The sequence below is a fragment of the Antrostomus carolinensis genome, unplaced genomic scaffold, assembly GCF_000700745.2.
Source record: "Antrostomus carolinensis isolate BGI_N321 unplaced genomic scaffold, ASM70074v2 scaffold5143, whole genome shotgun sequence".
Classification (NCBI taxonomy): Eukaryota; Metazoa; Chordata; class Aves; order Caprimulgiformes; family Caprimulgidae; genus Antrostomus; species Antrostomus carolinensis.
Genome location: NW_010302994.1, coordinates 12,526 through 39,400, shown reverse-complemented (window position 1 = coordinate 39,400; position 26,875 = coordinate 12,526). Strand labels below are relative to the sequence as shown.

The window sequence follows — 26,875 nt, the reverse complement described above, 5'->3', positions numbered from 1 at the left end:
TGGCAAGAGATAATCAGCTGAATTTGAAACAAAGGAAATTTACATTAGGTATTGAGAACAATGCTGTAAGGATTAGTGCCTATAAATTACTGGAATAGCTCTTAGGAATTTTATGGATTTTCCCTCCCTGGAGACTGAAAGGAAGGAATTAGACAAACACATTTGGTGTATTTCGTGCTGCTTCATTGGACAAGGGTGGACTAGATAATGACTCCCAGACTGCTGTATCTGTGATGGTGTCTTGACTCTACATATACCTGAATTTTCTTCCCACAGAGGACTCCAGTATAACCAGGACGACAAGAACATACGTTAGGCGATACACACTTGCCTCCAAACAGGCACTTCTGGTGGCACACAGCTAAAACAAGAGAGGTACGTACATGGTTTTAGTCTGGAAAATAATTTGTTGAAAGAAAAGTGGCTGCTATCTCTAGCTACTTATTCTGCTTGTTTATAGGAGCTGAGAACTTGGTAGGTATTTTCAGAGGGAGACACCTCTCAGTGTAAGGAAACTTCACAATCATATGGAGCCAACAATGTTCTTATGTCTATCCCAGCCCCCTTCTGCTTTGATGCGGATTTAATATGGGAACATGCTGTGGGCATGAATGAGACAGAGTGAGGGACATGAGTAAGGTGTTTTGTAAAGCACCTGACTATTTCAAGGTACTGCAATGGCCTCTCGGGGCTGTTGCAGCAGCGTACGGTGTTAGAGCAAGGCACTGCGCACTGCCATGGTCTCAGACTACTGTGGTATTCTGGGAGGCTTCGGAACAGGCAGAGGAATCTCTGCTCTTTATCCTGCCTTTGACACAGATTTGGGTTAAAATGCAACCAAGGTACAGGACTTCCAGGCACTATGTATGGCTGACGCATTCTTAACTGTTGCTGAAGCAAGAGGTTTCAGGTCACATCATTCTTACGTGTTTGACACTGGATTCCTTCCCACTGCGGAGGACAATGACACGTACTTGGTCCAATACACTCCCCACCGTTCTTACATTCCTGAAGACAGATTGCTGCACAAACATCATCACAAAGTTTCGTTATGTCCCAAGTGATATACTTCTACTAATTATTTACATTTCAGGATGCCCATAATGGGTTGAGTGCTTTCCATACACAAGAGTCACATCATCTTCACTGATGATCAACAGAATATTAAAGAAGAGAGGCAACTAGAAACAAAAAGCCCTAAAGCGTGCATTGAGATGTTCTGATGCATCACAGATTGCTCCAAAAGCCTGAAATACTAAGTCAGGGTCACTAAATAACTTTGCTTTTTTCCAAATTTACCTTTCTAAAAGCCACACTTTAGTGAGAGATCTTTTGTCTGTCATGCAACTTAACACACGGCAAATCAGCTCATGAACATTTGATCCAAAGTTATTTTCTATGACCCATTTTTCTGCACATTCATCCCTGCTTATTAAGCCATAATCTAAACCACTATTATTTCTCATTGGTTAACTTACTATTTGATAATCAAATCTATCTTCTAGTGTCCAAGATTATCTCACCCCGTCAATATGGGTAATATTTTTTTCAATAAAACTTTACAATAATTACAGAAAGTAATACAGGGAAAATTGTTATTCTTCCATGCCATTAGAGAGCTCATTGGCCATATCAATATCTGAGTCTCGGGTGGGTACTATGACAGACACTAACATTATCTATTGGATTTCTACCACCCATCCTCATGCTGATTTTCATGCACACTCTGCTTTTATCCACGCTGCCACATTTTATTTATGCACCATCAAGATCTTCATTAAGGTACAATGTTACCCACAGCTGTGCTACCATCACAGTCCTATTTCTGCCCTTCCTAAAAAGCTTGTGCCCATTGCATCTCCTATTACAATCATTTCCCACCATGTTTCCACAGTTTTCCAATCTTTCACTGTACTTTCTTTTCTATTATATCTGCTTTTATGTCCTACAGCACAAATTGAAATAATTTCACTTCACTGACTCAGCTCTTTGTGGAAATACAGATGTTTCTTATTTAGACTAGAATTAAGAAATAAATTATTTGCTATACTAGAATTTAAAAGATATTTTGGTCTCATGATTTAGCCTAAGAATTGCATGGTATTAGTTCTCCATCCTAAATTTTGCTACCAAATTATAGACCATTTTTTTTTAATGTGTGTATATTCTTAGGTTCTTTGTTACTAACCTCATATTACTTGTGTGGACAGAGTTATCCTTTAGTTTTTAGTATATTGCTTTTAAGGTATGTTTCTCCTATTAACTACAAGATACTTACGAGTGTTACATCTTTTTCCTCTCCATCCTGAAGGACAAGAGCAAACATTTGGCCCTACGCACCTTCCCCCATTCATGCACCTTGGCTCACAGACACCTTAAAAGCAAAAACATCTGCTGCTTAATACATTTAACTGATTACAGAATAATGTATTGGTTACTTTCAGATCTTGGAAGGATTTTAACACTGGCTTACTTTTTTCACATCTTCTACCTGTGTAACCATCAGGACAAGTACAGACATTATTTCTCATGCAATGACCACCATTCTTACAAGGCGGGCTGCAGACAGCTGAAAGATACAAACAGAGGCTGTAGTTTGCATGTGGTTTGACTTAGTGATATACTTCTAGGAAACACTAGAATTCCAATAGCTTATACAGACATTCAGCACTATCAGGCCTGTCTCATAAAAATCATATTAATGTGGATTGGTGCCTACATCCACAGCAAAGACAAAATCAGATAAAAAAGCATCAAGGTTGGCAGCTGTATGTGTATGCGAGTAAACCACAGTACATAATGTACAATGGAACTGGGGGAACACTGCTCAAAAGCTGAGTGGAAAACAAGGCAAATTTTGAATCTCCTTTCTTGGACTGAATCACCCATAAAATCTAAAAGATAATGTAATCTCTGTTCTGCACCACTTCTCAGGTACATTACTTGATTGTGAATTTTGTGTCTTAAGATAATGTTTTCTCACAGATTTCCTCATAATGGCAGCTAAGAAGGGAGGGGGGAAAAATAAAGGAAAAAACCCAAAACATTACCATTCTGACACTGAGCACCAAAGAATCCATGTGGACAGAGGCAAACATCTGGCTTAGTACAGGAACCACCATTGAGACACACAGGGTCACACATTGCTGCAGAAACAGGGCCAGGAAGAGTGGGAAGCATGACATCCAAATAAATTCTATAAAGTATGTCCTTCTGTTGCAAGGTCAGGAATTAAACACCTAAGATAACTGCAGGTAACAACATTCACATATAATCTTTACTCAAAATTTTAGGATCTGTATTAGACTTTCTAGAGGTGCTGCTGGCAGCAGAACTAACATGCAGAGACAAGATGGAGTGCAGGGGCTCTGCAGCAGTAATCAGCCACCATCGCTGCTGCCTGAGCCACGTGGTTCCAAATTTCAAACTATGGGAGGTCCTATGGACCCTCTCCTAGGAACACGGAAGTTGCAGGAGTGTTACCTGTACTACATGTAGGTCCGTACCACCCAGGTTTACACTGGCAGGTGTCTGGAGTAACACATTCACCACCATTTTCACAGTGTCTGTTACAAACCACTACCATCCAAGAGGTTGGGCAAAAACAAAGGAGAAGGGGGAAGAGGAGGCAGGGTGGGGGAGGAAGGGAGGGAGAGAAAGACGGGTTACAAACCATGCTTGATTCATTTTTCAGTTCTTTCCCAAATATTAACACTGGAAATAACATACAATTCTACCAGCTGAAGAGGAATTGCTGAATAGATTAATCTAGTCTCAAAGTCATAAAAAGCTGGCACCAGACTATAAAGGTAGGTAAAATGTCTTTCCATGTAATTATCGACGGTCTGGTTATATTCAGTGTTAAAAATCTAGAAAATTTCAAATAAAAATTTGGAAATTCAATACTAAGAGACAAATGGACCATGTTACATGATGGATTTCATGGACTCCAAGAAAGTTCACTCAAATGTCCTCCATCACTTCAGCAAGTGCAGCTGCATGCATAGATTGGCATGAGACTAACAAGCAAAGCCATTAAAATATCATGGCTGTTGAAAACCATGAATATTTTTTTCAGAATGAGGACATCTCATTCTCTTTAATATTGTTTAACAAAGAGCAGTATTTTTTTGAGTGTGTCACAATTGAAACCAGAACAAAAAAGACTGAGAATGAAGAGTTCTGGGATTTGAGGAGAAGATGAACAAAGGACTTTCTCAATTCAGAGTCAATAATGCAGTGGCACATTGAAGTGAATGATATATAAACAGCATGTCTAAATTTGGACTCTGAACAATAAAAATTACCAGTATGAAATCTACCTAAAATTTGGAGTTGCCAACTGCAGCATGTAGAATTTGATATGTAGAACACAATTTACATGAGACTAACCAATTGCAATTTTTCAGCTATGATCACAGCAAATTTTACAATTTTCTTGCCAGGTTAAAAAAAAAAAAAAAAAAAAAAGACCCCATAGACCCCATAATGTGGTTCTGAATTCAGTTTTCCTGTATCCCAGTTTTTCTCACCCACCATTCACTGAAAAGAACTTGTGACTATATCTCAGTATCTACCCAATTTAAGATGATAGAAGTTAAAAAGCTATTATACATATTAATAGGACATATTAAACACCCATGTGTGTTCTGAAGGTAGTATCACACACGCAATGTGCTCAGTGTTTCCACATTTGTGAATCATAAATAATTAACTATTTGCAATTTTTATAGTACGTTATGTTTTCAAAGTTATGCACAAATACTATCTAACATGTTCAAAAAGCCCAAGTAGGGGAGCCTTCAAAGAGGCATAGGTATTATGTCATTTGCTAGCATTAGAGTACATCAAAAATTTAAACCATAATTTGCTTTCTTGCTTCTGAAGAACAGGAGAAATGTTCTGTATTATTCCCCTATGCTTTTCGGCTTACTTGTCTCGCATCTTGGTCCCACAAAACCATATGGGCAGGTGCAGAGATTTCTGGCCAAGCATGTGCCTCCATTTTGACAGGGTGGTTTACAATGTGCTGCAGATACAGAATGCATGGATCAATTATGCTTTAGAAAAAGGGAAATGTTAATAACTGACAGTGAGCAAAGAACTGGAAATAAAATAAGGAGACATATGCAATGCCTTTTGACAAGAATAAGTAACAAGAAGAACTTGATTCCAACAGAATACACAGAGTTCCAACAGTGGTGGTCACCCTGAAGAAAGGAAATTTGAGACAATTTCCACACAGGACTTGCCACTCTTTGGGACTGTTTAGCTTAGAGGCATCTATGTTCACTGGTGAACTCCTATCCTTGCTGTGAAAGTTAAATTTAGGAATATCCAATCACAAGCAACATTTACAGTATATATAAAAAAGTAGGGTATATACCAACATGTTACTCAAAGAGTTCTGTTAAAATAAAAGTAAAATGAACACACCTCTTTGCTGTCAGAATGAACAGTCACAGAAGATATTTCCAGCATCCTTTGGGTATTTATGGATTCAAAAGCAAAATATTTTCTATTTACCTTCTTCACAAGCAGAGCCGCTGTATCCTGGTAGACATTCACAGACGTTGGGCTTAATGCACTTCCCATGGTTTTTGCAATCAGGTCTGCAGAGAGCTGTGAAAAAAATCATTAATTCATGGATAGGAGTTACCACAGGCTAAATCAAAATGCCATACTCACCAGCCTGACAGTTATAACCAGCATAACCAGGCTTGCATTTGCAAATATTGGGTGCCACACACTCCATATTTTTGCCGCATGTTTGTCTACATCTTGCTGAAAGGCAGTGAAGAAAACAAAGAAAGGAATAAGCAAAATGAAAGTGGCATTTCAGCACAGATGTGTCTTGCCTAACATAACGAACAGATCACATAGAATCCATTAGGTCCCTGCCCGTAAGTGGGTAGCCTGGGACATATCAGGAAAATATATTTTTAAGTGCATCAATAAAACTAAAAGCCTATAGGCTATGCCAATATTAATAATGAAAATGAGAAAATTCAATACCCTATGCATTTCACTGATCACACAGTAACAATGTACTTTCAAGCTATAAAGATGTCACAAGATTCTTCTGCAAAGCGTTTAGCGCAGATATTCGTAATACCTCTGCAAGTGAAGCCATCTCCGTAATAACCAAAAGGACAATGACCACACTTGATGCTTCCATCCTGACTTGGCTCACAAGATACGCCAGGAAAACAGGGTAAATCAGTACAGGTTACTGCTTTAGGAATCACTATTTCACTTATTTCTTCAGGAAGCATTTTTGGTGGGCCAGTGACTTCAAGAAGGACAGAAGGTAAAGGACTTGCTTTATGCTTGGTTAACAGGTGCTGAACTCTGTGAACATTTCCACCTTTGAATACTTTGCTTGGAAAAACAAGTCCTTTGCTTGTATTTGTTCTGCTGCTAGAAGAAGTCTTCCTGCTGGTCTCAAAATAGCTGTAGGCCTCAACTTGTGCCCTTGTTTTCTTCTCGGGTGATGCATCATGGGTCGTTGAAGATGCAGCCATCACAGTGTGTACTGAAAAACTCTCTTCCATGTTAGCAAGGTGACCACTGATGGTGCTGAGAGCATGAACAATGTTTTCAGTAACAGTAGGTTGTACAGAAGCACTTCCCTGAGAATTAAGTGACTTCCAACTGGTGATTGTTTTTACTGTGGAGGATAGTGGAGTGCTGCTACTGACCATTTCTGTAGAAATAAAACTCTTGGGGACATCTGTAGAACTGGGAATGCAGCTTGAGATGCTTAAAACCTTCTCAAAGGATGATTGTTGAAAACCTACAGTATGTTAGAAAGAAAGAGGGGAAAAAAGTACAGGACTATTATGAGACTTTTTTTCTTTCTGAGGGTGAGGAATGTCTTCTGAACAGAAAAATGTACAGTCCATTCATTCTGTGCTTCAGGAAGTACCTCCATGTGCTATACCAGAATATACATATGCAGGAGAACCTAACTCCTAACTGTCAGAACTGGAGAATATCAAGGTATTCTGGCCACGTCCTTTCTCACCCTCACCTTGGCCTTTTCATGGCTGGAAGATAAGGAGAAAGCGCCACATATCTAAGGCAGACAGCAGAGATTTTCCCATATTGGGTCAATAAACAGCTTTACTGTCAGAGCTCATCACCAGCTCCATATACTGCTTCCAACTAGATAACTGAAACAGAGTTTAAAGAAAAGATACTCTTTATGGCTCACCAGTGTGTCTAAGTGCTACTAATAAGCCTGAAGTCTAAAAGCAGATACTTAATCACAAGTATGTACATTCTTATACTTACTGGCATACCATGGAGAGTATTTTAGGTGAAGCAAAAGTGTTGCCATGCTTTACTCTCCAAACATTTTTATCAACTTCCTCAAAGTTTCTGCATGGGTTTTATTAGTAGCATATTTTATGTGTTTTATATACACCAGAGACCAGCTCAGCCTCCTTGTTGAAAGGAGTGCAAAGTGAATGAAAAGTTCTTCATATTCTACCCAGGAAAAGCAGGTGGTGTGGTGGGTGTGGAAAGGAGGATGGCACTGTAATCCCAGAGTGGCAGAATGCCGTATGTGGGCTTTTAGCATTATGAGGCACAGAAGGAATGAAACTGGAGATTATCCAACCTAATGTAAGCTCTGTCCCTAACCCCATTTAGATCAGTACTTGAAAATGGTTTACAAAAGGTCAAACATTACTGAATCTTATTACAGAGTGCTGTCTCCTATTGCTGAAAAGCAAACTGGTTTGCAGCCAGTGAAGAATTATCCAGCACTGGCAGTGGAGTGAGAGTTTTCCTCCTCCCCCACTAACAATTCAGAGACAAAGGGAAAAAGACACAAGAATTTGCTGCAAAGAAAGCCCCAGCAGACACAGAGCTGGAAATGCCAGCAGCAATGTTTAGGGAGTTTTGGAATTAAGACATTCACTTGCCATATCCTTCACCTTTCCTTTAAGTTAAAGTAGGAAAATGGCATTCAACATGATGACATAAACTCTCACTTATCTCATATAACAGATGTCCCTATCCCCATGTTACCTATTTTATGTCAGTGGTTAGTCACAAAAACAAAAGGCAATGTTAAGAACGTCATACATCACACTGTCAATAAAATGACTTGACTGACCTAAGGGATTTGTTGATATTGACATTTCAGTCTCATTTTTCAGATCAGAATACAACCCCAGTATCTAATTAAATTGAGTCACTGAAAAATTAAAGTGAATAACATAAAACTGACTAGAACCTTTATTTGCCAGCTATATTCTTATCAGTACGTGAATCAGAAATTCCATTTTCTTAATGAGAAAATCACCTTTATTCCCTCCAATTTCTCGTGTGGAATCTTCTCTTTCAACATTCGTGTCTTCAAAGCTTTCTAAAAACAAAAGACGTGAAGGCACATTAGTAGTTACTTTTGCTTCACCTGCAATTAAATTACAAACAGAGTTAAAGTTTTACTACATAAAAATTACTCAAAATCCAGAAAGCAGATAAAGAGCAAAAATTATTCCTTAAAAGTTTTCAACAGAGCATTTTAAAAATACAAGTTATTCAGTAATTGCATTGTAAATAAATGTTTGGGCATCTTATTTGGCAAGTGTGCTTTGATTTGGGTAAATAGTTCTGTGTTAAGCAATCTAATAGAAAAATATTTTGTCAATAAGTGCTCATATTATGAAAATAATGAAGAAAAAGAATAAATTTCATTGTATTCTACTCCAATATAAAATAATTGGAGTATTTTGTATCTATTTCTTCTAGTCACCTGAAAAAGTGTTTTACAACTACGTAACCCAGTGCAGTCTGATGTTGTCACCAACTAAGATTCTGTCCCAGTCATCAACAGTCAGAGACACAGTCCTATTTTGATGACTACTGAAAAGAGTTCTAAGTTACTGTTAGAAACATGAAGAACAATCAAAGATATTTTACCTGAATGACAATAAGATAATAGCATTCTTCTGAAAAACAAGTAACTTTACCATAACATGACTTCCCATCTCCTTGCAGATTATTTGGGCATGGACCACAATAGTAAGAACCAAAAGTATTGAAGCAAAATACTCCAGGGAAGCAAGGACTGGATACACATTCATCTACATCATCTTGACAGTTTTTACCTGCATTGAAAAACAGAGGTTTTTTTTATAATAATGTGTCACTAGACTTTGACAGTGTGTTTATGAAATAAAAAAGTAGAACGTATGCAGGCGCTGAAATACAAAAAGGGCATCTATCAAGTGCAACAAAGTATTTCAGTACATCTAATAAGAACAGTTGACTAGGTTTGATATTCACATTTTTTTGTCTTCTATCAAGTATCTTGCTTATTGCGGAATATGGAGAAGATGGGCTGTGGGAACTACATGTTTATCTGCAGGCACAGGAGGAATCACACTAACCAAACTCATCATTCCTATGTTTTACCATGTTGCTGAGTTTACATATGCAGAGCAAAACAATGGAAGTTTAGTCTCATAATATAAACAACCATTATAGTCATGCAATAAAAATCTTGAAGTATATCACATAACTTTATCACAAGACCGTAAAATTTCTTCATATTCTAACAGTAAGCTATTTACAATCAAAAATTTACAAAAAAAAAAAAAAAAAAAAAATAGCAGACATAAAATTTAAAAGTCCTATATAAATAAAGTAGCAATTTACCTTGAAGTTCGGGTGGACATTCACAGTAATAGCTGTTTATTCCATCCACACATCTGCCAATACCACACTGGTTATGTTTACAGTCATCAGTATTCACTTGACAGAGATCACCTTCAAATCCAGCCACACACACACAAAGATATCTTCCACTTCCGGGTGGGAAATTAATGTCTGTCACACATGAGCCATTATTTAGGCAATCACATGATTTTACACTGACCTACAAGACATGCCCGGTAAGATAGTTTTATTTTTTTATATGAACTAGCAATGAGTTTTGTAATTAGATATCTTGAACATCTTACTAGTATGTGTCATTTTACTGTAATATTCATTACCTCTATTTCAACCTTAGTCTTTGCATTGCAGTCATCTGTCAAAGAAAATGTTAATTTATGGGGACTCATTGACACAGCTTTCCACAAAAGTAGACCTGATGGGGAAAGACTGGCACCTTCTGGACCAGAATCCAAAGTGTAATGAATAGCAGAGCCCTCTGGATCTGAAGCCAAAAACTGATATACTAAATCTTCTCCATAAAACGCCTGTAGCATACCCTGAAAAGTTTCAAGCAGTGGAGGCTGGTTGTCTGTAACAAAGGAGATATTTTCTTTTTTAAGCAAAAGTTGCAATTTACATATAAAAATTTAAAAAAGCATATTTTTCTATTAAGGAAGTCACATGTAATTATCTCTCTTAATTCTGATGTCATTTGAATGGCACAGGAAAATGCATTGTAACTGTAATAACGTAACCAAGAAATGACTCATACTACACAAGAGCTTCTATACACAGAAAGAACTCAGAATTTATCAAAATTAAACACTGTATATTTAACAATGCAGAGAGAGTTTACAGATGAAATACAGGAAGCCATAAAACTCTGAGGTGACTGCTGTTCTTTTAAGAAATGAACAGACATTGTTAAGAAATACTTGGAAATGGGCTGCAGTGACTATCTTAGCAAAACTGAGCACAGAGTGATGGAATCGGTCATTTACTCACTGTTCCTTGGGCAGATTTCAACCACACAACACCTTACTCACTGGTAAGACATTTAGATGCCTACACTGTTGAGCTATAACCTATGTGGCATGACTAACTAGACTTCTAGGGACACCAAGGGAAAAAAAAAAAAAACAAACAAAAGCCCAGCACCAGGACAAATTCTCTGAAAGAGAGAAGCAGAAGCCCTGAGGAGAGCATAGGTTTTGAAGTCGGGACATAGGAAAGTGTTTAAGATTGCTAAGTTTTGGGTTACAGTGAAGTGATTGCTCCAAGCAGGAACCCACACACTGTGGCAGAAGCCACAGAGGGAGAAAAAGCTGTAATCAGTGTTCCAGCACTTAGATTCTGACACCCTGTTCCTAATGTCATCCAACCTGGAGAAGAGGTTGTGCTCCTTGGTTTTGTGGAATTGCCTCCAGTTTACATTCCTCTCTCATTTCTGACTTTGGTAACACTGAATTCCAGTTTGTGGCTGTAATATACAAATCCCTTGACTCCCTGATTGCTGGATGAATTTCATTCATGTTTCATTTTTTTGGAGTAGGTATAGCTACCTTGGCATTCAGTATAAGTTTGAACCAAGAAAAGATACAGCAAGACAGGCACCAGAAGTCCCACTCATACAGGACCCTTCCCAATCCAGGCAGTCTTGCCAGCACATCCACCCACTCATAGAACTCTTGTATTTGAGATGTTATGGACTTGGGTTGATGGGGCAGGCTGAATGGTTACTAGTAAAGCCGCAAGAGACATCCCACTTGGTGAAGGGATCAATATGATTTCGATATCCAAAGGCCAAGAACTGAGCCAGCAGAGCTAAAACTTCTAGGCTAGAACTTTGTACTATGGAGATTGAAAATGAAGAATCTAGATTGGGGTTTTCTTTTCCTAGTGTGGTTTCTAACTGGACTGAAGCATGACAGCCTTACATATACTTTCAAGTATTTGTTTAAGCCATGTATCTACACCATCAATGTGAATTATGTCAAAATATTAAGTGGTTAATAAATATGATACGGCATTTAATTCAGTTTCTTGTGTTCTCCTCTTGTTTATAATCTGAGTCATCTGTTGGAAAAGATCTTTTATTCCTAAACATTGAAGACATATTTGTGGATCTAGCTGTGCCAAATATCAAAAGACTGCAAAGCGCTAATTAGGCTGAGTGTTGTTAATTTTCATTCATTATGTTTGATGGGTGCAGGGTGGAGGAAAACCTGACTTTTACATATATGGTCTGGAAAACAAAATATCATTTTCAGAAATTTGGAGAAATGACAGATAAAAACCAAGATCAAATTACAAGCAGAGGTAGTTAACTAGTTTAACTAGTTAAACATAAATGTCACTATTTCCATACATGAAAAAAAAAAAAAATAGTAGATTTTCAACTTCTTGCTATTAAAGAAAACCTCTTTAGAACTTACTTTCAGCAACTGACCATGTTAACTTTGATATGTCAGGTCTGCAGAGTAAGCAAGGGCTGGTTGGATTTGTGTCACCTTCACCATAACAGAGTCCATCTATGTTGCATGTTTTCTCCTTTAAAGAAATGACAATGTGATTGATTAATTTTCAGTTATCAAACAGTAAATCTGGATGAATCTGTAAGGTGTCAAATAAAATCTAATCTATCCTGCACTTTCACTACACAATTAACGTTGTTTTTAAACCTAAACTACTGACAGCATGTTTGGTTTTATTTGGTAATCATATTAAGTGCTTTTGTTTTTATTTTTTTATTCTTCAGAATTGACTAATCCTAGCTTCTCTTTCTGTGCTTATCATTTCTGTGCATGGGAAATCCCCGTTGGAACCAAGAACAGGGTACGTTCTGATTTTTCTAGATATTTTTTTTCTGCTTGAAAAGATGCAAATTTTCATAATAAACAGAGAGAGTAATGAAATATATACCTTTAATGTACACCCAGATTCTTCTGGTTCACATGTCTGACAGGCTCCATCATACAATATCATTGTTTTAGAGTTGCTATAAATGAATCCATCATTAGAAATCTGCAAGACGTATAGTAAAAATGGATTAACCCATATAGATATCAACATATCACCAGCGTGAGTTGCTAGCATGATATTCAACTCATTGACAGACACCTACATTTAGCTGTTTAAACTCTCATAATAGCCATCAGATCCCGCCAATTAGATATTTGACCAACCACGTGTAGGCAACTACTTTAGGGTAAACTGAATAGTGTCTAGGCTTTATTGACCTTATTGACTCAACCTGTATGAGATCTCAGATACTTACCTCACACAGAGATTCATGCATTTAGACTGGGCTCAACCTAATTTTCCCACAAATGTGTCTAATATAATTTGAAATGCTCTTGGGTAACTACCTGGCCTTTAACTTCTACTCCTGAAGAACATGCGTCTCTATAGGACCTAGGTCATACCTACCTCCCTTGCAGGAGAGTACTCACAAATGGCACTCATCACTTAAGCTTAAGTGAAAAACTGAGACTCCAAGTTAAGCAAGCTGAGTTCCACCCTTAGTACCATTAAAAAAGAATAATATATATGTAATATATTTCAATCTTAATAGGAATATCTGAAAGCAAATATTTGAAATTTCTGTGAGTACCTTTATTTGCCACCTGGCAATGGGTTTTTCATCAACCAGATCCATGGCATCAGACTGCTGGCCATCATTTGGTAACTGGCAGTCGACAGTCCTGGCATTTTGGAAGGTAGCTGGCATAGTTAGAGGTTCTCCAGGAATCCATTGGCTATTACTATACTAAAAGTTAAGACAGAGAATCTGGTTTTCAGGTAAATGCATTATGAAAATATTTTTGTCAGAGAGAAAAGCATGTATTGCAGAGTGTTTTAACACATCTAATGTCTCTGGACTAAAATGCAGGGGTAAATATTAAATGTTGTTATTTGCACATATAGACTTCTACCTAAGCCTTTTACTGTGGAAGAAAAGGCAGAGAAGTCTTTCCTGCCCCATGAGTTTCTGTCACTGCATTGCCAAGTTGAACAGTTTCTCCAGCTGGAGAGTAATGATAGGGTCAAGCAGTGGGTGATCCTCTAACAGCACTGATCTGATGTATCAGTGTCTCTATTCATGTCCATCCCAGCTCCTAGGAGACAACAAGCTTTAGTTGAAGGATATTCCTTTAGGTATCATTCTGGATGCTGGGGGATACTGGCAGTTAGGCATTGCACAAGCCAATAGATTACACCATTAACCCTTCTTTGAAACTGCAGTGAGGACAAGTCATCCAAGGGTCTATCTTGAGAGTTCAAGATAACAGAATAGAGATGATACTATTTGACTGAAGAACTGATGTGGAAGCAGGGATAAGTATACTGAAAATAAAGTTAGATGGAAGTAAGAATCCGGAAAGACTAAGAATCAAGAGAACAGCAAGATCAAAATAATTTTGAGCTTGAATAGGTTTTACTGAGCTGGTACATTTTTTCAGTTGTTGGAGCCAATTGAGACATTTGTTCAATCCCAATCCTGATATGGGTAGTCATCTCCTGATAAAGACATAATGACTGGACTTTTTTTTTTTTTTTCCCAAAACAAAAAAATAACAGAGAAATATTTGCTGAAAAGACATATGAGCTATTTTCATTCCAACCAAACATTTTGTCTTTCTTTCACCCTATACTCAGTTAAGGAACTGACAGCAAGAGTGAGTAAAAATGTAACAGCTAAATATTTCTTAATATGTCATTTTGAGAGCATTTAGTACCATAACCTTTGAAATATGATGCAGTATTTTTCTCCAGAAACCTTTTTTTATTAGCTGGAGGCAAGTTCAGATAGTTTTTTCAGAAACATAATAATAATTCAAAAACCAATTAAAAAGCCTTCAGATGTGTGTAAAAGCCTTCTGTATCTGTGTAATCATAGGTTCCTTGGCCACATCCTACCCAAACCTGATGTGCAGTAGTTCTGCACCTGTCAGGTACTTCAATACAGAATTCTCTGAGTCACCTCTTTGAGCATCACACACAAGACCTACAATCTTCGTAACATGTTAGATAGAACAGCCCATGGACAATGGATCTGATTTAATCTTTCAAAAATGAAAATACAAAAAATAAGAAATTCAGTGTGTATTAGCTCTAAATTCTGCCAACATGCCTCTTCTATGAAATTTTTATCATTTGAGTTTAATCTCAAAATATGTGGAGTTCTATACTATTGCAAGTCCATTGACATTTGCATAAAGTTGCTATTATGCTGGCCTAAAAATTAAAAACCCCCAAACTAAACAAAACAAAAACCCCCAAATATCCTTCCTTTTGTATTTTCAATGAAGGAATTCTCAGCTTCCTCCTCAATTGCAGGTAACAGCAGTGGTGTTCATTTTCTAACAAATAGAAAGTTTTTGTTGTTAGAAGCCAAATACACTACCACAAAGAGTGTTTTATCAGAATATTTTGCCATGAGTTAAAACTGAGACATTTCAAAGTGTAGTAAGTGAATTCCCAATGACTGTCGCACTGTGACCTCAGTCTAAAAGTCTTTTAACCTAATGGAGTGCAAATTTACTCTTGACTATAATTTCAAGCCAACTTGCAGATGAGTGGCTGTGTGTGGTGTTTTAAGAAAAATCTGTAGCCAGCATTGCTTAATTTGTCTAAATAATTTTAGTATCTGCTGGAACTAGCTAAGGAAAACTATTGGTCTCAGACACAAAAGTTTTCCATGGAATGATTACCCTTTCACCATCCCTCCCCCCCATCATCACATCAATGAAACCAAATTTTACTTTGAAGCTTTTTTTTTATTCTTGTGTCTAACATGACATAAAATCTTGTAATTGCAGATTGTTTATTCCAGGCTAACAGCTGCAAACTGCTTGTAAATTCGCCTTGAGCAAATTCTAGGTCTGAGTAACAACAGTCTCTCTACACAGATTCTTCTTAGTTTACAATGCAATATTTTTAATCTCCTGGTCAAACCTGGGGTATAGAGCTGACATATATCACTAAGTAGCCATGGTATTCTACCCCAGGGAAACGGACAACACACCAAAAACGCCGTTCTCTTTTTGTAACAGATTTCTTATGTTTATAAAACAACTATTTTAAGCATTAGATTTGAGACAGAAATCTAGAAATGTCTTTAACCTTACTGTCCTTCAAAGAAGTGGTACTTCAATTCCTCTCTATAAGCACTTAAAAAAATGAACACTGGTTGTCACTAATAGGGCTGCCCTTGCCCTTGTCTGATGGATAGCTGCCATATGCTGTTATCTCCCTCTCAGCTGCTGAACATTCCCATTATGTTTTCTATTTCTCTTATCATGAAGGAAATGGCAATCTTGCAGAGACTTGAGTGTCTGCTGCAAAGTGCTGAGTGCCTTTGCTTTTAGCTTCTACTAAGGCATTGGGTTGTACCCACATCAATGAATAATGCATTAGACACTTTTTCCTTCATTCTCTGAGAAGTTTAAAATGTAATTGTTACTATTCAGGGAGACTTACCTGTAATTTTATAATTTCACATTTTAGATGTAATGACTCCCTGAAGCCATGTCCAAAAGCTCTCACTGATGTGCAGTCATACTGTCGAATATCACACAGCCCAGCATTCTCCAGCTCTGTAATTTCTGGAGCCTGGTCTTCAAAGTAGAGATTAGACAATGAATGTCAGCATGTTAACTCATTCATATGCATTTACATTAAGCAGTATGTTTATTTCTCTTTCCAACTAAGAAAATCATTTCAAATCTGGAGCCAGCTGAAGAAAGGCATAAAAGATATTTTTTTATTGTTAAAATCAATCTTAAAGTTAGGCTTTTTATCTTCTCTTGGAACTTGAATATTATGAAGTAGAGAAAATATTAATCTGATAAAAACCACTTGTGAATATATGTTTTGCTTTCTCATCTCTTTACATCACATAAAATCTAAATGAAACTCAGGCCCTAGCAATAGGACCTCAAAAGGTTACGGTTATGCAATATTTATAAGGGGAATTTTTTATTTAAAGGCTAAACAAAAACACGTGAGGTAGAAGTTATTCCAGGAAATAAACTGACAAAGATTAGAATGTTCAAAAATAGTTTTTATGAAGCAAAACCAGTTTATCTGACTTGAAGAGGAATCAAATATTTCTTTTTATTATTCTCTAACCTCTTACTCTACTTGTTTTTAAACAGGCCACTAAAACAAAAACACCATTGCAAACCAAAATATTAATGAGTTCTGTTTTGAAAGGATTTTTACTTTTGCAGTACTTTTCATATTTTTCCAGGGTGCCTGCTTTACTGAATTTTTAGTGAATGTCTTATTTACTGAAAAAAAACCCACAAAACCCTACCTCTTTTTTCTTCACCATCAATTCTGGTCCCATCACATCTAACAGCTTACAGAGATGCAACATCACCGAAGAGAAAAACACCCCACTTACAGTTAATAAACAGGATCATAGAGAGTATAAAAAATTAGGGAATGGATGGATGTAGCAGACCTTTCCTGAAGAAGACAGCATGTGGAAACTTTGCTAATCTCTTGGGGGAATACTCTGGATTGCAAACTCGTCAAGTTGTAAATGTTTTAAATCTGCCATACCAGTAATGAAGTCCAAGTTTTGCCCTTTGGAAACAAGGAGGCTGAATAGAAAACAATTATGGCTGTATTAAACTGGAACTAAATTGCTGGATAATGAACAGGGACAGCATTTGGAACCCCTGTCACCATACAAAAGCAGGAGAGAAAGGCAGCAAAATAAATGTATGTTGCACAAACACTGAGAACATTATGTAAATCTCTTTTTTTCCCCCACTTACCAGACAGTATGCTGCAATCATATGAGTTGTAGCCTTGAAAACATGCACAGCCCCATTCTGTACATTCCCCATTACCACTGCAGAGACTGGGACACTTTAACACAGTAAGTAGGCTCTCAACCAACCCTTCAAGTTCCTTTTGGTTGTAATTTATTTCTTCTAAAACTCTCTTCTCACATTCATTCTCTAGAAGAGCTAAGGAAGCTTCTACCCAACTGAGATCATCTTTCAGCAGCAAATCTTTAACACACATATTGATCGCATCCTCTATTCGCCGGCCAAGAAGGCCACCACAAGATCTTCCTATACTGGAATTAGCTATTGCCTGCTGGCATAGTAACAAAGTGCTGGTCTTGGTGAGGCCAGAAGGTGTGGGCCAAGAAGGAAGAAATTTTTGGTCTGTATCAGTGGCATGGTCCTCTGGGAAAAAATAACTATACCCCTCTAAGTTTGTTTGGCTGAGACTTTGGAATAGAAATATTGGATGGTATTCATAATAATTTTGGCGCTTCCCCCTACTTGTAACAGATTGACTTCTGTGAAGATGACTACTGTAATGGTGAGAATTTCTTCTAATGCCTGAGCTTGAAGTTCCTTCTCTTTCTACACCAATATTTCCCACTGAGGTTGCAGAGACACGTGTCTTTACATGTGATGTTTTATGAAGTTTGGTTTGATTATTCTCCCTCTGCAGAAGTGTAAATGAATCCATTTCATGTGCAGATGAACGTTTCTTTAAGCCTCTGACAAGATCAACAGGACTGAGATACTCAGCAGTGACATCCAGTCCTGGTATCAAAGAAAGAAATCTACCATTTTCACTGTCTTTACAGGACAGGGGAAGTTGTGATTTAGAAACAGTGTCTAGTTTATCCACTGATTGATATAATGCAGCATCTTCAAGTGCACAGTCACAGAAGACTATTTTTCTAGAAGACGTTAAAGAAGCAGGTGTCTTGTCAAATAAGCTATCTCCTGGTGAAATTCTGGAGAAGAAAGAAAAAGATGAAACTGTATCTGAAATTTCTTGCCTATTTTCATTGTTTTAGTAAAGCATTAAGGTTTGTTTTGCTTTTTGTTGTTTCATACTTCTACAGCATCGATCATAGAATCTGCAGGACACAGCTATATTTAAGGAACACAGTTAAATCTTGAAACCATGTCAGTAACTTGCAACAGCAGAATTGAGAAGAATGGATCTTTTCTGTATACCTTGATACTTTGTTCAAAACCTACTCAAACTAATTTTAGGTCATACTATTTAAATATTAATTTGGCTCTTCAGTTTCAATTTGCTCTAAAAATAATTACGGAACACACTGATGACATTCTAACATTAAATTAAAAAGTTAGGAAGATTTTTTTTTTTCATTTCAAAAAGTTTTTAAGAGTGCAAAGGAAAGTTTGAACCAAAAGTGATGACATTTGACTGAAACAGAAATATTTTGTTACCTCCATTCCTTAATAAAAGAAAACAGAGCATTATCATGGTTTGGGATTTCCACTCCCCTTGCAGTGTGATAGTCATTCTCTGCAATTCCGTCAAAGGTGCCACAGAGTCCCATTGTATGTCTGTAATCAGAGCTGGGTGCCCTAAGTGTTAAGCTCATTCCCCATTCACTCACATCAGCACGAACAAAAGCTCCAGAAGAAAATAAAACCTAAGAAGAGATTGATGATACCATAATGAGAAACATCACTTTTATTTTACCTAATAAAATCAGATATGTTTGTTGGCAAGGAACAATTGGAAAAGGCCAGGCATATAAAAATATCCTATTAAATTCTGGCTCTAACTATTCTGGATCAGACAAATTTCATTATTTCATCTTCTCATTAAGCCCTGTAAATAAAAACCCTATAAATCTCAACCTTAGCAGGCAGCTAGATGGTGCACTATAGGTCCATAAACTTCATCCGTCAACAGCAGGTACCTTGTGTGTCCTCCTGGTTTTGCTAGGAGAGAGTTATAGCTATCCTAGCAAAACCAGGACATTATGGAAGGTCAGTGACTGTGAAACCACAGAGAATCAAAGATCAGCTGGGCTGCTCACTCCTCATATGCCAGCCTATGGAAAGGGATGATTATGGTAATATGGATACACTCTTTGACAGCACCTTTCTCGGCTTTCTTTTTGTCAGCTACATGATTCCCTGTGTTAGTAGCTTAATAGGGAGTCATTTTCTACCTGCAAAGCTGATCCTACATGTAGCTCTGATAGCTCAGAATAGTCTAAAATATTTACTATTTAATTCTAGGCAACACTCTCTTGAAAGAAATACTAGAAGTCTCAAGAACTAAAATTCACTAGAAGTTTAAAAGTTGTTTCTATTATTAACTTGCTGTATGAATCTGAGCAAGTAACTTAATTTTTCTGGTTCCTCAGTATCCTTTTAATTTCTCTGTTGCCTAATGTCATCTTAATATTTCATATCTGAGGTCTTCAGATGAAGTGCTTCATATAGAAGTTAAATATTTAAAATAGTCTTATACCAATAGCTAAACCCAAGTTGAAAGGCATATCTGTTTTTATGGTTTGCCTTCCAGACCAACAGAGTGATTATAGAGCTGTTGAGGGCTTCATTTGTACATTCTGCTTCATCTGAAGTTCAGTGGAGTCCTACAGTAATTCTATCTAAAAAAAAAACAAACTACAGGGAATTATAAAAGCAAACGTGAGTGTATCTGAGAGCCACATTTCTCTAGAGAAACCACCTACGCTTCTAATTCTGTGGACACCATTTGGCATATTTAATTATCTGCAGGCACAGCCTTCCTATATGACACTGGCATGAGCAAAACAGAGCACACAGAGATCTCATTCCGGAACATTAGGTTTGCTAAATAAGTGCATATTGAAAACCGCGCCTTCCAGATAAGGGTTGTATAGTGTGATTGGCAACATGGTTCCAGAAAGGTATGCATGTTGCCATGCCCTCGTTTTTGAGGACAACATCCTTCACTTACAAGCAAAACACTGGTTAAAGGACTACAATTGTAAAATAAACATGCTATTGCTTAATTGCAAAAAAACAAAGCATGTTTTAGTTCTGAAGTTGGTGTGAATTGGTGAAAACAGTTGCTGGGATAACTATTCTGTTCACAAGCCACTATTTACTACTTACTGTTACTTTTCTTCCTAGGTAGGATTCAGTGATTCTGACATTGCTTCCTGTTGTGTCTCTACTTATTATAGATAAGTGTGGCTGTGACTCACGTAGCTGACCACTGCACATGTCAAATGCAATTATATCACTTCCTTCTTTGGCAACAAAGCCACAGTTACAGGATGCTGGGTAGTGAAGACTTCCACAGTCCCACTGGCGAACGTGAACTTCAAAATCTCGAGACGTACTCTTATAGAGAACAAATGTTCCTGTTTTAAAATTGTCATAGAGTCTGGAATCACAAGAATAGCGTGTGATATCACTTTGGTTATAAAATAACTGTATCAACACATTTCAGCAACTTTATCTTAAAACAGATTTCTAATATTTGGTGAACTTTGATACTGCAACTCATTTTCCTGCATCAGAAAACAGCCCACAAACCAACACAGAACACTGTTCTGAACAAATACCATCATACCTTCCTCTGTGCAGCTCTGTATCAAAGTAATTAAACCTGTTCTACAGCAGAAAACTAAGGAATAAAAGAAGAATTATGAGTGGAATATATGTAGACAATGGTTGTGAATGGAAACAAAACCATGAAGCCACTGTCATTCTTTGATTTTGATTTTTTTTAAACGGTGCTTATGACTGGGAACTGGAGTGTACTTCTCAAGCTTTGTGTTTCTACAGCAGTACACCTATGCAGCAAGAGCAATACGATGCATAACAATGCACATGTGGGGGGCAGCTGCTGAAGACTGCGTAAGTATCCTTGACAAAATTATTTAGAAAGTCACACAATTTTAAAAAGGTGTGCTTTATTAAGATGGCAATGGGGAAAATTTATTCCCAAAGATTTGAAAATTACTTAAGATGAAAACCATAAATAGTGACTTCCTTTTTTTTCCTTAGGGTTAGCCATCTGTTCCCTGAAGCAAGGTTAAAATAGCCAATTTAATGATTCAGCGGTGAGAAGAAAAAAAAAGAGTAAAGAAAAGAAAGAAAAAAATCTCTTTTTTTTAATGAAGTTGAACAGCCTCTTGGCTATAAATGGCATTTGAGAGTTAATTGCAGAATGGTAATTTGCTTTGTGTATAATGGACCAGCAGACAAAATGCTGATGGCTACCCTACTGGGACTTCACAGGATTATCAATGATTCAGTTAGGACAGTTCCTTTTCTATTTGTTTCCCCAGTTTGTAAAATAAAATAGCAACAGACTTCATCCTTAAAAAGAAAGTTCTTTCCCCACAGCATCATTGCTTCATAAGAAAGCTTGATCACAATTCATCAATGGTTAAAATGCCCAGCAAAGCCATCTCTATAATTTCCACTGAAGGATGAACTGCAAGATCAGGATCATCCCAGTGACTTTATTATTCTTTATTATTATTATTATTATTATTATTATTATTACTACTACTACTAATCACAGTGCTACCAGAGAAGCAATTACAACTTATCTTTTCCCTTCCTTTATCAGGTTCACAAGAAGAACAGGGTTGTGAGCTGAACATCCTTTTTTTCTCTCACCCTACCACTTGGAGAAATGTGCTTCTGCTGAGCAGGGAATATACAAGTCCATGTGTGGAACTGATATACAAAGGCTTAAATTATAATCCTTAAATTAAAGTTGACTTTTGACTGAACTTCCCAACCTGTACTATAGTAGCATGAAATGAGACTATGAGATTCTTTTCCCAGCCTGTATCACATCAGCATGAAATAAGACTGTGAGACTTCTGCTCCTACAATTCAAAGCCAGGTGCAAAATACCAAAACAGTAGCTTCTCGGACATATCTCGGAACCTGACCAAACCTGGGATGTGCCTATGTGAAGTGAAACTTACCCACCAGATGTTACCATGCCTTTCTGTCTGCATATTTTGTCTGTTAGACTGTGTAAAAGCAGGACCCTCTCACAGCAAAGATGGAGACCTCACCCACGAGTGGACGTGCTATGCAGGATTTCCCAATTGCCAGGGAGAGGCTCTCCAAATCCTTCACTGGGACATGGCTCCCCAGCTGATGTACAGGATGCAGATGATGAAAAGTATTTGGGCAACTGGTGATGTATCTTTCTTAATCACTATGATTTCTCTTATGTAATAATGATTAAGTGCATTACCCTGTTAAACACTGTACCTTGCTTATTCTCCTTCTTTTTCCCCCTGTTTTAAACTAGAGTAAATTAACTTTGTTTTTTGTATTAAATTGTTGTCTGTGTCCTTTTTGCCAGCCCCATTAATTAGCAAAACATGAACCTGTGTTTGTTTTGACACCTTCCATGAATTAGAAACACTCTGAAAGACAGAAGCATACCAAAACATGCTAGCTGCTAGCTGTGGCCAAGGAAGCTATCTTCACTACAGAAAGAAGGTCAGTAACGTACAACTGACAACAGTGAATAAGTTGCTTTCGATGCCATTAAGGAACTCAGCGCAATATTACACAGACAGCAGATAGCTTCTAGCAACTTGATCCTTACAGGGATTCAGATACTGACACCCAGAAATAGGGAAACTATGCTGTAGACATTCTTGGCCTACTTCTCTAAAAATGGAAACAAGTCTATTCGCTTCACTCTTTTGCCACAACCCAACACTTACATTTAGAAGTACAAACATTACAAACATCATCATGACTGGGAAGCTTTTACTAGCTACAGCCTGTTTATCCTTATTGTCCAAGAAAGAGTATAAAATGCAGTGCACAGTTGTGGAAAACTACAGCTAATTTGTATCACCAGTAGACATATAAACAAACAAACAAACAACAACAAAAACACTTTAAGAACAGCAATCCAGTGTTTACCTTCCATCAAACGTGATTATATGAGGGTCAGTAAAGGAGTAGCAGTAGGCAGCAGGCAGATCCTTTACTGTAATCTTCAAAACAAAGAAGCACATAATCAACCAGTCAGATTAAGCAATAAACAGACTCAGGCACATTATTTATCTTATGATACTAGTTTACTTTCTAATAAAGATGTTATATTATACTTTAAATCAATCTAAGTAGTTATATTAATATTCAAATGTCAAAAAACCCCCCAACCAAACAAAAATCAAACAAATTTAATTCAATTGAAAATGCAACATTTTAATGAAAATAAAACAATGTAAAATTGACCACTTAGTAATCTTGGTGTGAGCCAGCATATCACAACTGAAATAGACTCTTCATTTACATCAGCCACATTTCTGGCCAGTTGTTTTTACAGAGCTTAACATGAAGATTTTCAACCTGTGTGCTTTCTGGAACATAGCCATTCCACAGGAAATTCTCACTGGATATAGGTTTGACTGCAATTCTGGTAATTCTGTCTCCATCCTGCACAAAGTCTGTCACAGCAGTGAAATAAATTACAGCTTGACTACAGATTCCGTTATTGCAGGGGTTCTGGAGAAGATCCACATGACAAGAAGAAAGAGCCAAGTTTAAACCTAACTGCTCTTTACCTGTTTTAATGAAAACACATCATTAGTGAGTTTTCCCCTAAAAAAAGGTCACATTTTGTGTACTACTGTTAATATAGATACTAACTTATTTACAAGCATTTTTAGAAATGAAATTAACTATGCAATTTCTTTAGGTTTGGTCATGCAAAACCCTCTCTCTACATCTTCATACACACACCCAAGAAAATGGTTTTGAATTTTCCACTTTGATAGCCAAATGAAAATCATGCTGGTCTTGCTGATGTGACATAAAAATGGTTGCCTGCACAGGCAAGGCTCCTCCTGGGGCTCACAGCACTTGTGTTTGAAAAAGAACTACAGATGATAATAATAATAGTAAAAAACGATGACTTCACAACTGCATACACAGTACTTCCAACACAACAAGATATGGCTCTGATATCCATAGCTGCCAAAAACACCTGCTCATTTCAACAAGTAATAGGTTATGGATACATTCTTCCATACTTTCAGCCGCAGCATATACAGCCTGGGAATGTTTTGTTTTAACATTTTAGAAAGTATTTTAAAATGTAACAGTTTCTCCAAAGAAGCAGACCAGCAGGAATATTTAGAAAAACACATTAAACATGGAAAATGCAACAAAAATCAGTATACTACTTACCTTTATCAACAGTATTTAATGCTAGTGAGATTTTGCAGTCGCTTTCAAGCTGGCTAAACTCAGGACAAGGAATAGGAATGCTACTTTCTATTGTCAGTCTGTATTCCTTCCCATCTTCTGATATATTATATGTTTCTGGATGTATCTAGCACAGAATAAATTATACTTAAAATGCAATCTTTGTGGGTGAACTACAGTGTTGCTTACTAACCAGCTAGGAGTAAAGTATAAAAAATTAAAAAGACTGGATGCCATGGTGCATGGCCTGCTCCACTTGATCAGGCTCATTTAGATGGTCCGAAGAGCAGCGGCACACTGGGGAGAAGACGAGGACACGGCAGCAAGAGTCTTGAGAATAAGGGGCAAGGGTAAGGGAAAGGCAAGAGTAAAGGCTAGCTAGAAAGGTAAAGGAATTAGCAAATCACATTAACACCACAAAAATGTAGTCTCTGCGTAACTTTGGGAAACTAAAATACAAGCAATTTGCTGTATTGTCTGGGAGGCAGTGGGGGGAAGCTACCTTCAAGCAGCAATGTCCCAAAACAATTTGGAAGCACCATATTTCTCCCCAGAATCCTCTCTGCAAACTTACAACACAGCTCACTATTGATACATAATTAAAAATGCAACCAGAGATCAGTAACAGAGGCCTCCAAGTGAGCGATGCCCACCGGGTGAAACAGGACTATTCCCAGCAGATAACCACGTGCAGTGTGTCTTTCTGGGACTGGGGTCCCATTCCTGGACAGCAAATTGCTCCCTGTAGCTGTAGCCACAGTAAGAATTAAAATGAGTTTGGCCCCTGGCCTCTGACCTAGCGGTTGGGCACAGCTCACAGCCCAGTTTCCCTCTCTAGGCCTTGTCCCATTGCCCCTCGCCCCACTGCCCCTCACCCCCATGGCCAGCTGGGAAGAGGCCCTGGCCTGGGCTGTCCTGTGAGCCATGCAGAGGGGGAGCCCGCTGCCAGAGACCAAAACCCTGTCAGAAAGGGCAGCAGCAGCTCAATGGAGTGGAGAACAGCATGCCAGGGCTCACGTCTGAGCTGTGGTCCTCCTTAGGTTACAAACACAGCGTCAGAGTCAACTCTATCTAACAGAGATTGGGGCTTTCACTATGTTGTTCTAATTTCTGCGAGTTGCTGATTCAGCTTTCCGGCACCTTGAGCACATGGGGAGTACAGCAACAGCTATGATTCTTCTGCTTTTTGTCAAATTTAAGTTCACTACAGCCAACAACATGCTCTAGTAATTCACAGTTCACACATTTTCAGTGCCTTCTAGTCAGAGGATTGACTGCTGTACCAATCCTCAGAAAGACTCCTACTACAAAAAAGTAAAATATTATTTTGCTTCAAAATTACCTTAATGCCAGCAAAAAATTCCTTGCTCTCAACAGAAGAGCTTTGTATATCTGGCTTCTCCATGAAAAAAGCAGAACTGCTACAGTAGACCTGCAGGGCAAAAGCAAAATAATAGAATACATTTTTGGTAAGAAGTTGTCATGTGAAGATAAAACCCAGCCATCATGGGTCAGTCTGATGGATTGATTCATCATGCCCAGTCTTCTGTTCACACCAGAAGTTACCAACTGCCAGTGGTTCTGCTCAAGAAAAACATAGAAACAGATCCAGCGTCCTAAGACTTTTTCCTGGCAAAGCCCACCAGTGGTGCAGAGACTTCTTCAACTAAAGGCCGCATACAAACCATCATGTTTAACAAGCACCTAAATCTCTGTGGATTTAACAAATTCCTTCTCAAGCATTTCTGTGCCCCTTGACATCTTGTGGAAATGCATTCTATACTTTATTACATTTTATCTACCTCTTATTGTTGATTTCACATTTTTTGCCTTTTAATTTTGTTAAGTGCCCATTAGATCTTAGATTACGCAAAGCAACCATCCCCCCTCCTCCTCTTCTTACTATACATTTTTTCCTGGTGTTATGGGCCTGGATAATCTTATTCAAGCTGGAGAACTTTCTGTGATTTCCCTCCACTGAACCAGTTCCATGCTACTAGATACTGTGGTTTTGCTTTGGTTCTGTATTTTTTGTTTGTTTATTTTGCTGTATCTCTTTTGAGATGTGTTGACCACACGTGCGATATTTGAGATCCTGAGAAAACCCAGGATTCGTAGCAGCAGCAGGTAGTTTATGACTGTGTCTTTCCTTTTGACTGTTACTGAGCTAACACTGTCAGGCAACTACTCACAAA

At 37.7% G+C, this 26,875-nt stretch overlaps 1 protein-coding gene across 1 annotated transcript in view; it reads right to left on the bottom strand.

Moving 5' to 3' along the window:
* Nucleotides 1–26,875, bottom strand: part of VWDE (von Willebrand factor D and EGF domains) — a 35,551-nt gene that overhangs the window by 1,340 nt on the left and 7,336 nt on the right. The window contains exons 5-29 of the mRNA XM_029083998.1: nucleotides 26,023–26,112; nucleotides 24,663–24,807; nucleotides 23,823–24,037; nucleotides 23,391–23,464; nucleotides 20,589–20,862; nucleotides 18,915–19,123; nucleotides 17,463–18,448; nucleotides 16,156–16,292; nucleotides 13,286–13,441; nucleotides 12,595–12,696; nucleotides 12,108–12,222; nucleotides 10,011–10,261; nucleotides 9,673–9,892; nucleotides 8,985–9,122; nucleotides 8,315–8,377; nucleotides 6,116–6,796; nucleotides 5,689–5,784; nucleotides 5,527–5,622; nucleotides 4,934–5,029; nucleotides 3,484–3,579; nucleotides 3,051–3,146; nucleotides 2,474–2,569; nucleotides 2,279–2,374; nucleotides 927–1,022; nucleotides 258–361 (exon numbers count right to left, since the gene is read on the bottom strand). Of these exons, the coding sequence (XP_028939831.1) occupies nucleotides 258–361; nucleotides 927–1,022; nucleotides 2,279–2,374; nucleotides 2,474–2,569; nucleotides 3,051–3,146; nucleotides 3,484–3,579; nucleotides 4,934–5,029; nucleotides 5,527–5,622; nucleotides 5,689–5,784; nucleotides 6,116–6,796; nucleotides 8,315–8,377; nucleotides 8,985–9,122; nucleotides 9,673–9,892; nucleotides 10,011–10,261; nucleotides 12,108–12,222; nucleotides 12,595–12,696; nucleotides 13,286–13,441; nucleotides 16,156–16,292; nucleotides 17,463–18,448; nucleotides 18,915–19,123; nucleotides 20,589–20,862; nucleotides 23,391–23,464; nucleotides 23,823–24,037; nucleotides 24,663–24,807; nucleotides 26,023–26,112 (4,728 nt within the window). The remainder of the gene's footprint in view (nucleotides 1–257; nucleotides 362–926; nucleotides 1,023–2,278; nucleotides 2,375–2,473; nucleotides 2,570–3,050; nucleotides 3,147–3,483; nucleotides 3,580–4,933; nucleotides 5,030–5,526; nucleotides 5,623–5,688; nucleotides 5,785–6,115; nucleotides 6,797–8,314; nucleotides 8,378–8,984; nucleotides 9,123–9,672; nucleotides 9,893–10,010; nucleotides 10,262–12,107; nucleotides 12,223–12,594; nucleotides 12,697–13,285; nucleotides 13,442–16,155; nucleotides 16,293–17,462; nucleotides 18,449–18,914; nucleotides 19,124–20,588; nucleotides 20,863–23,390; nucleotides 23,465–23,822; nucleotides 24,038–24,662; nucleotides 24,808–26,022; nucleotides 26,113–26,875) is intronic.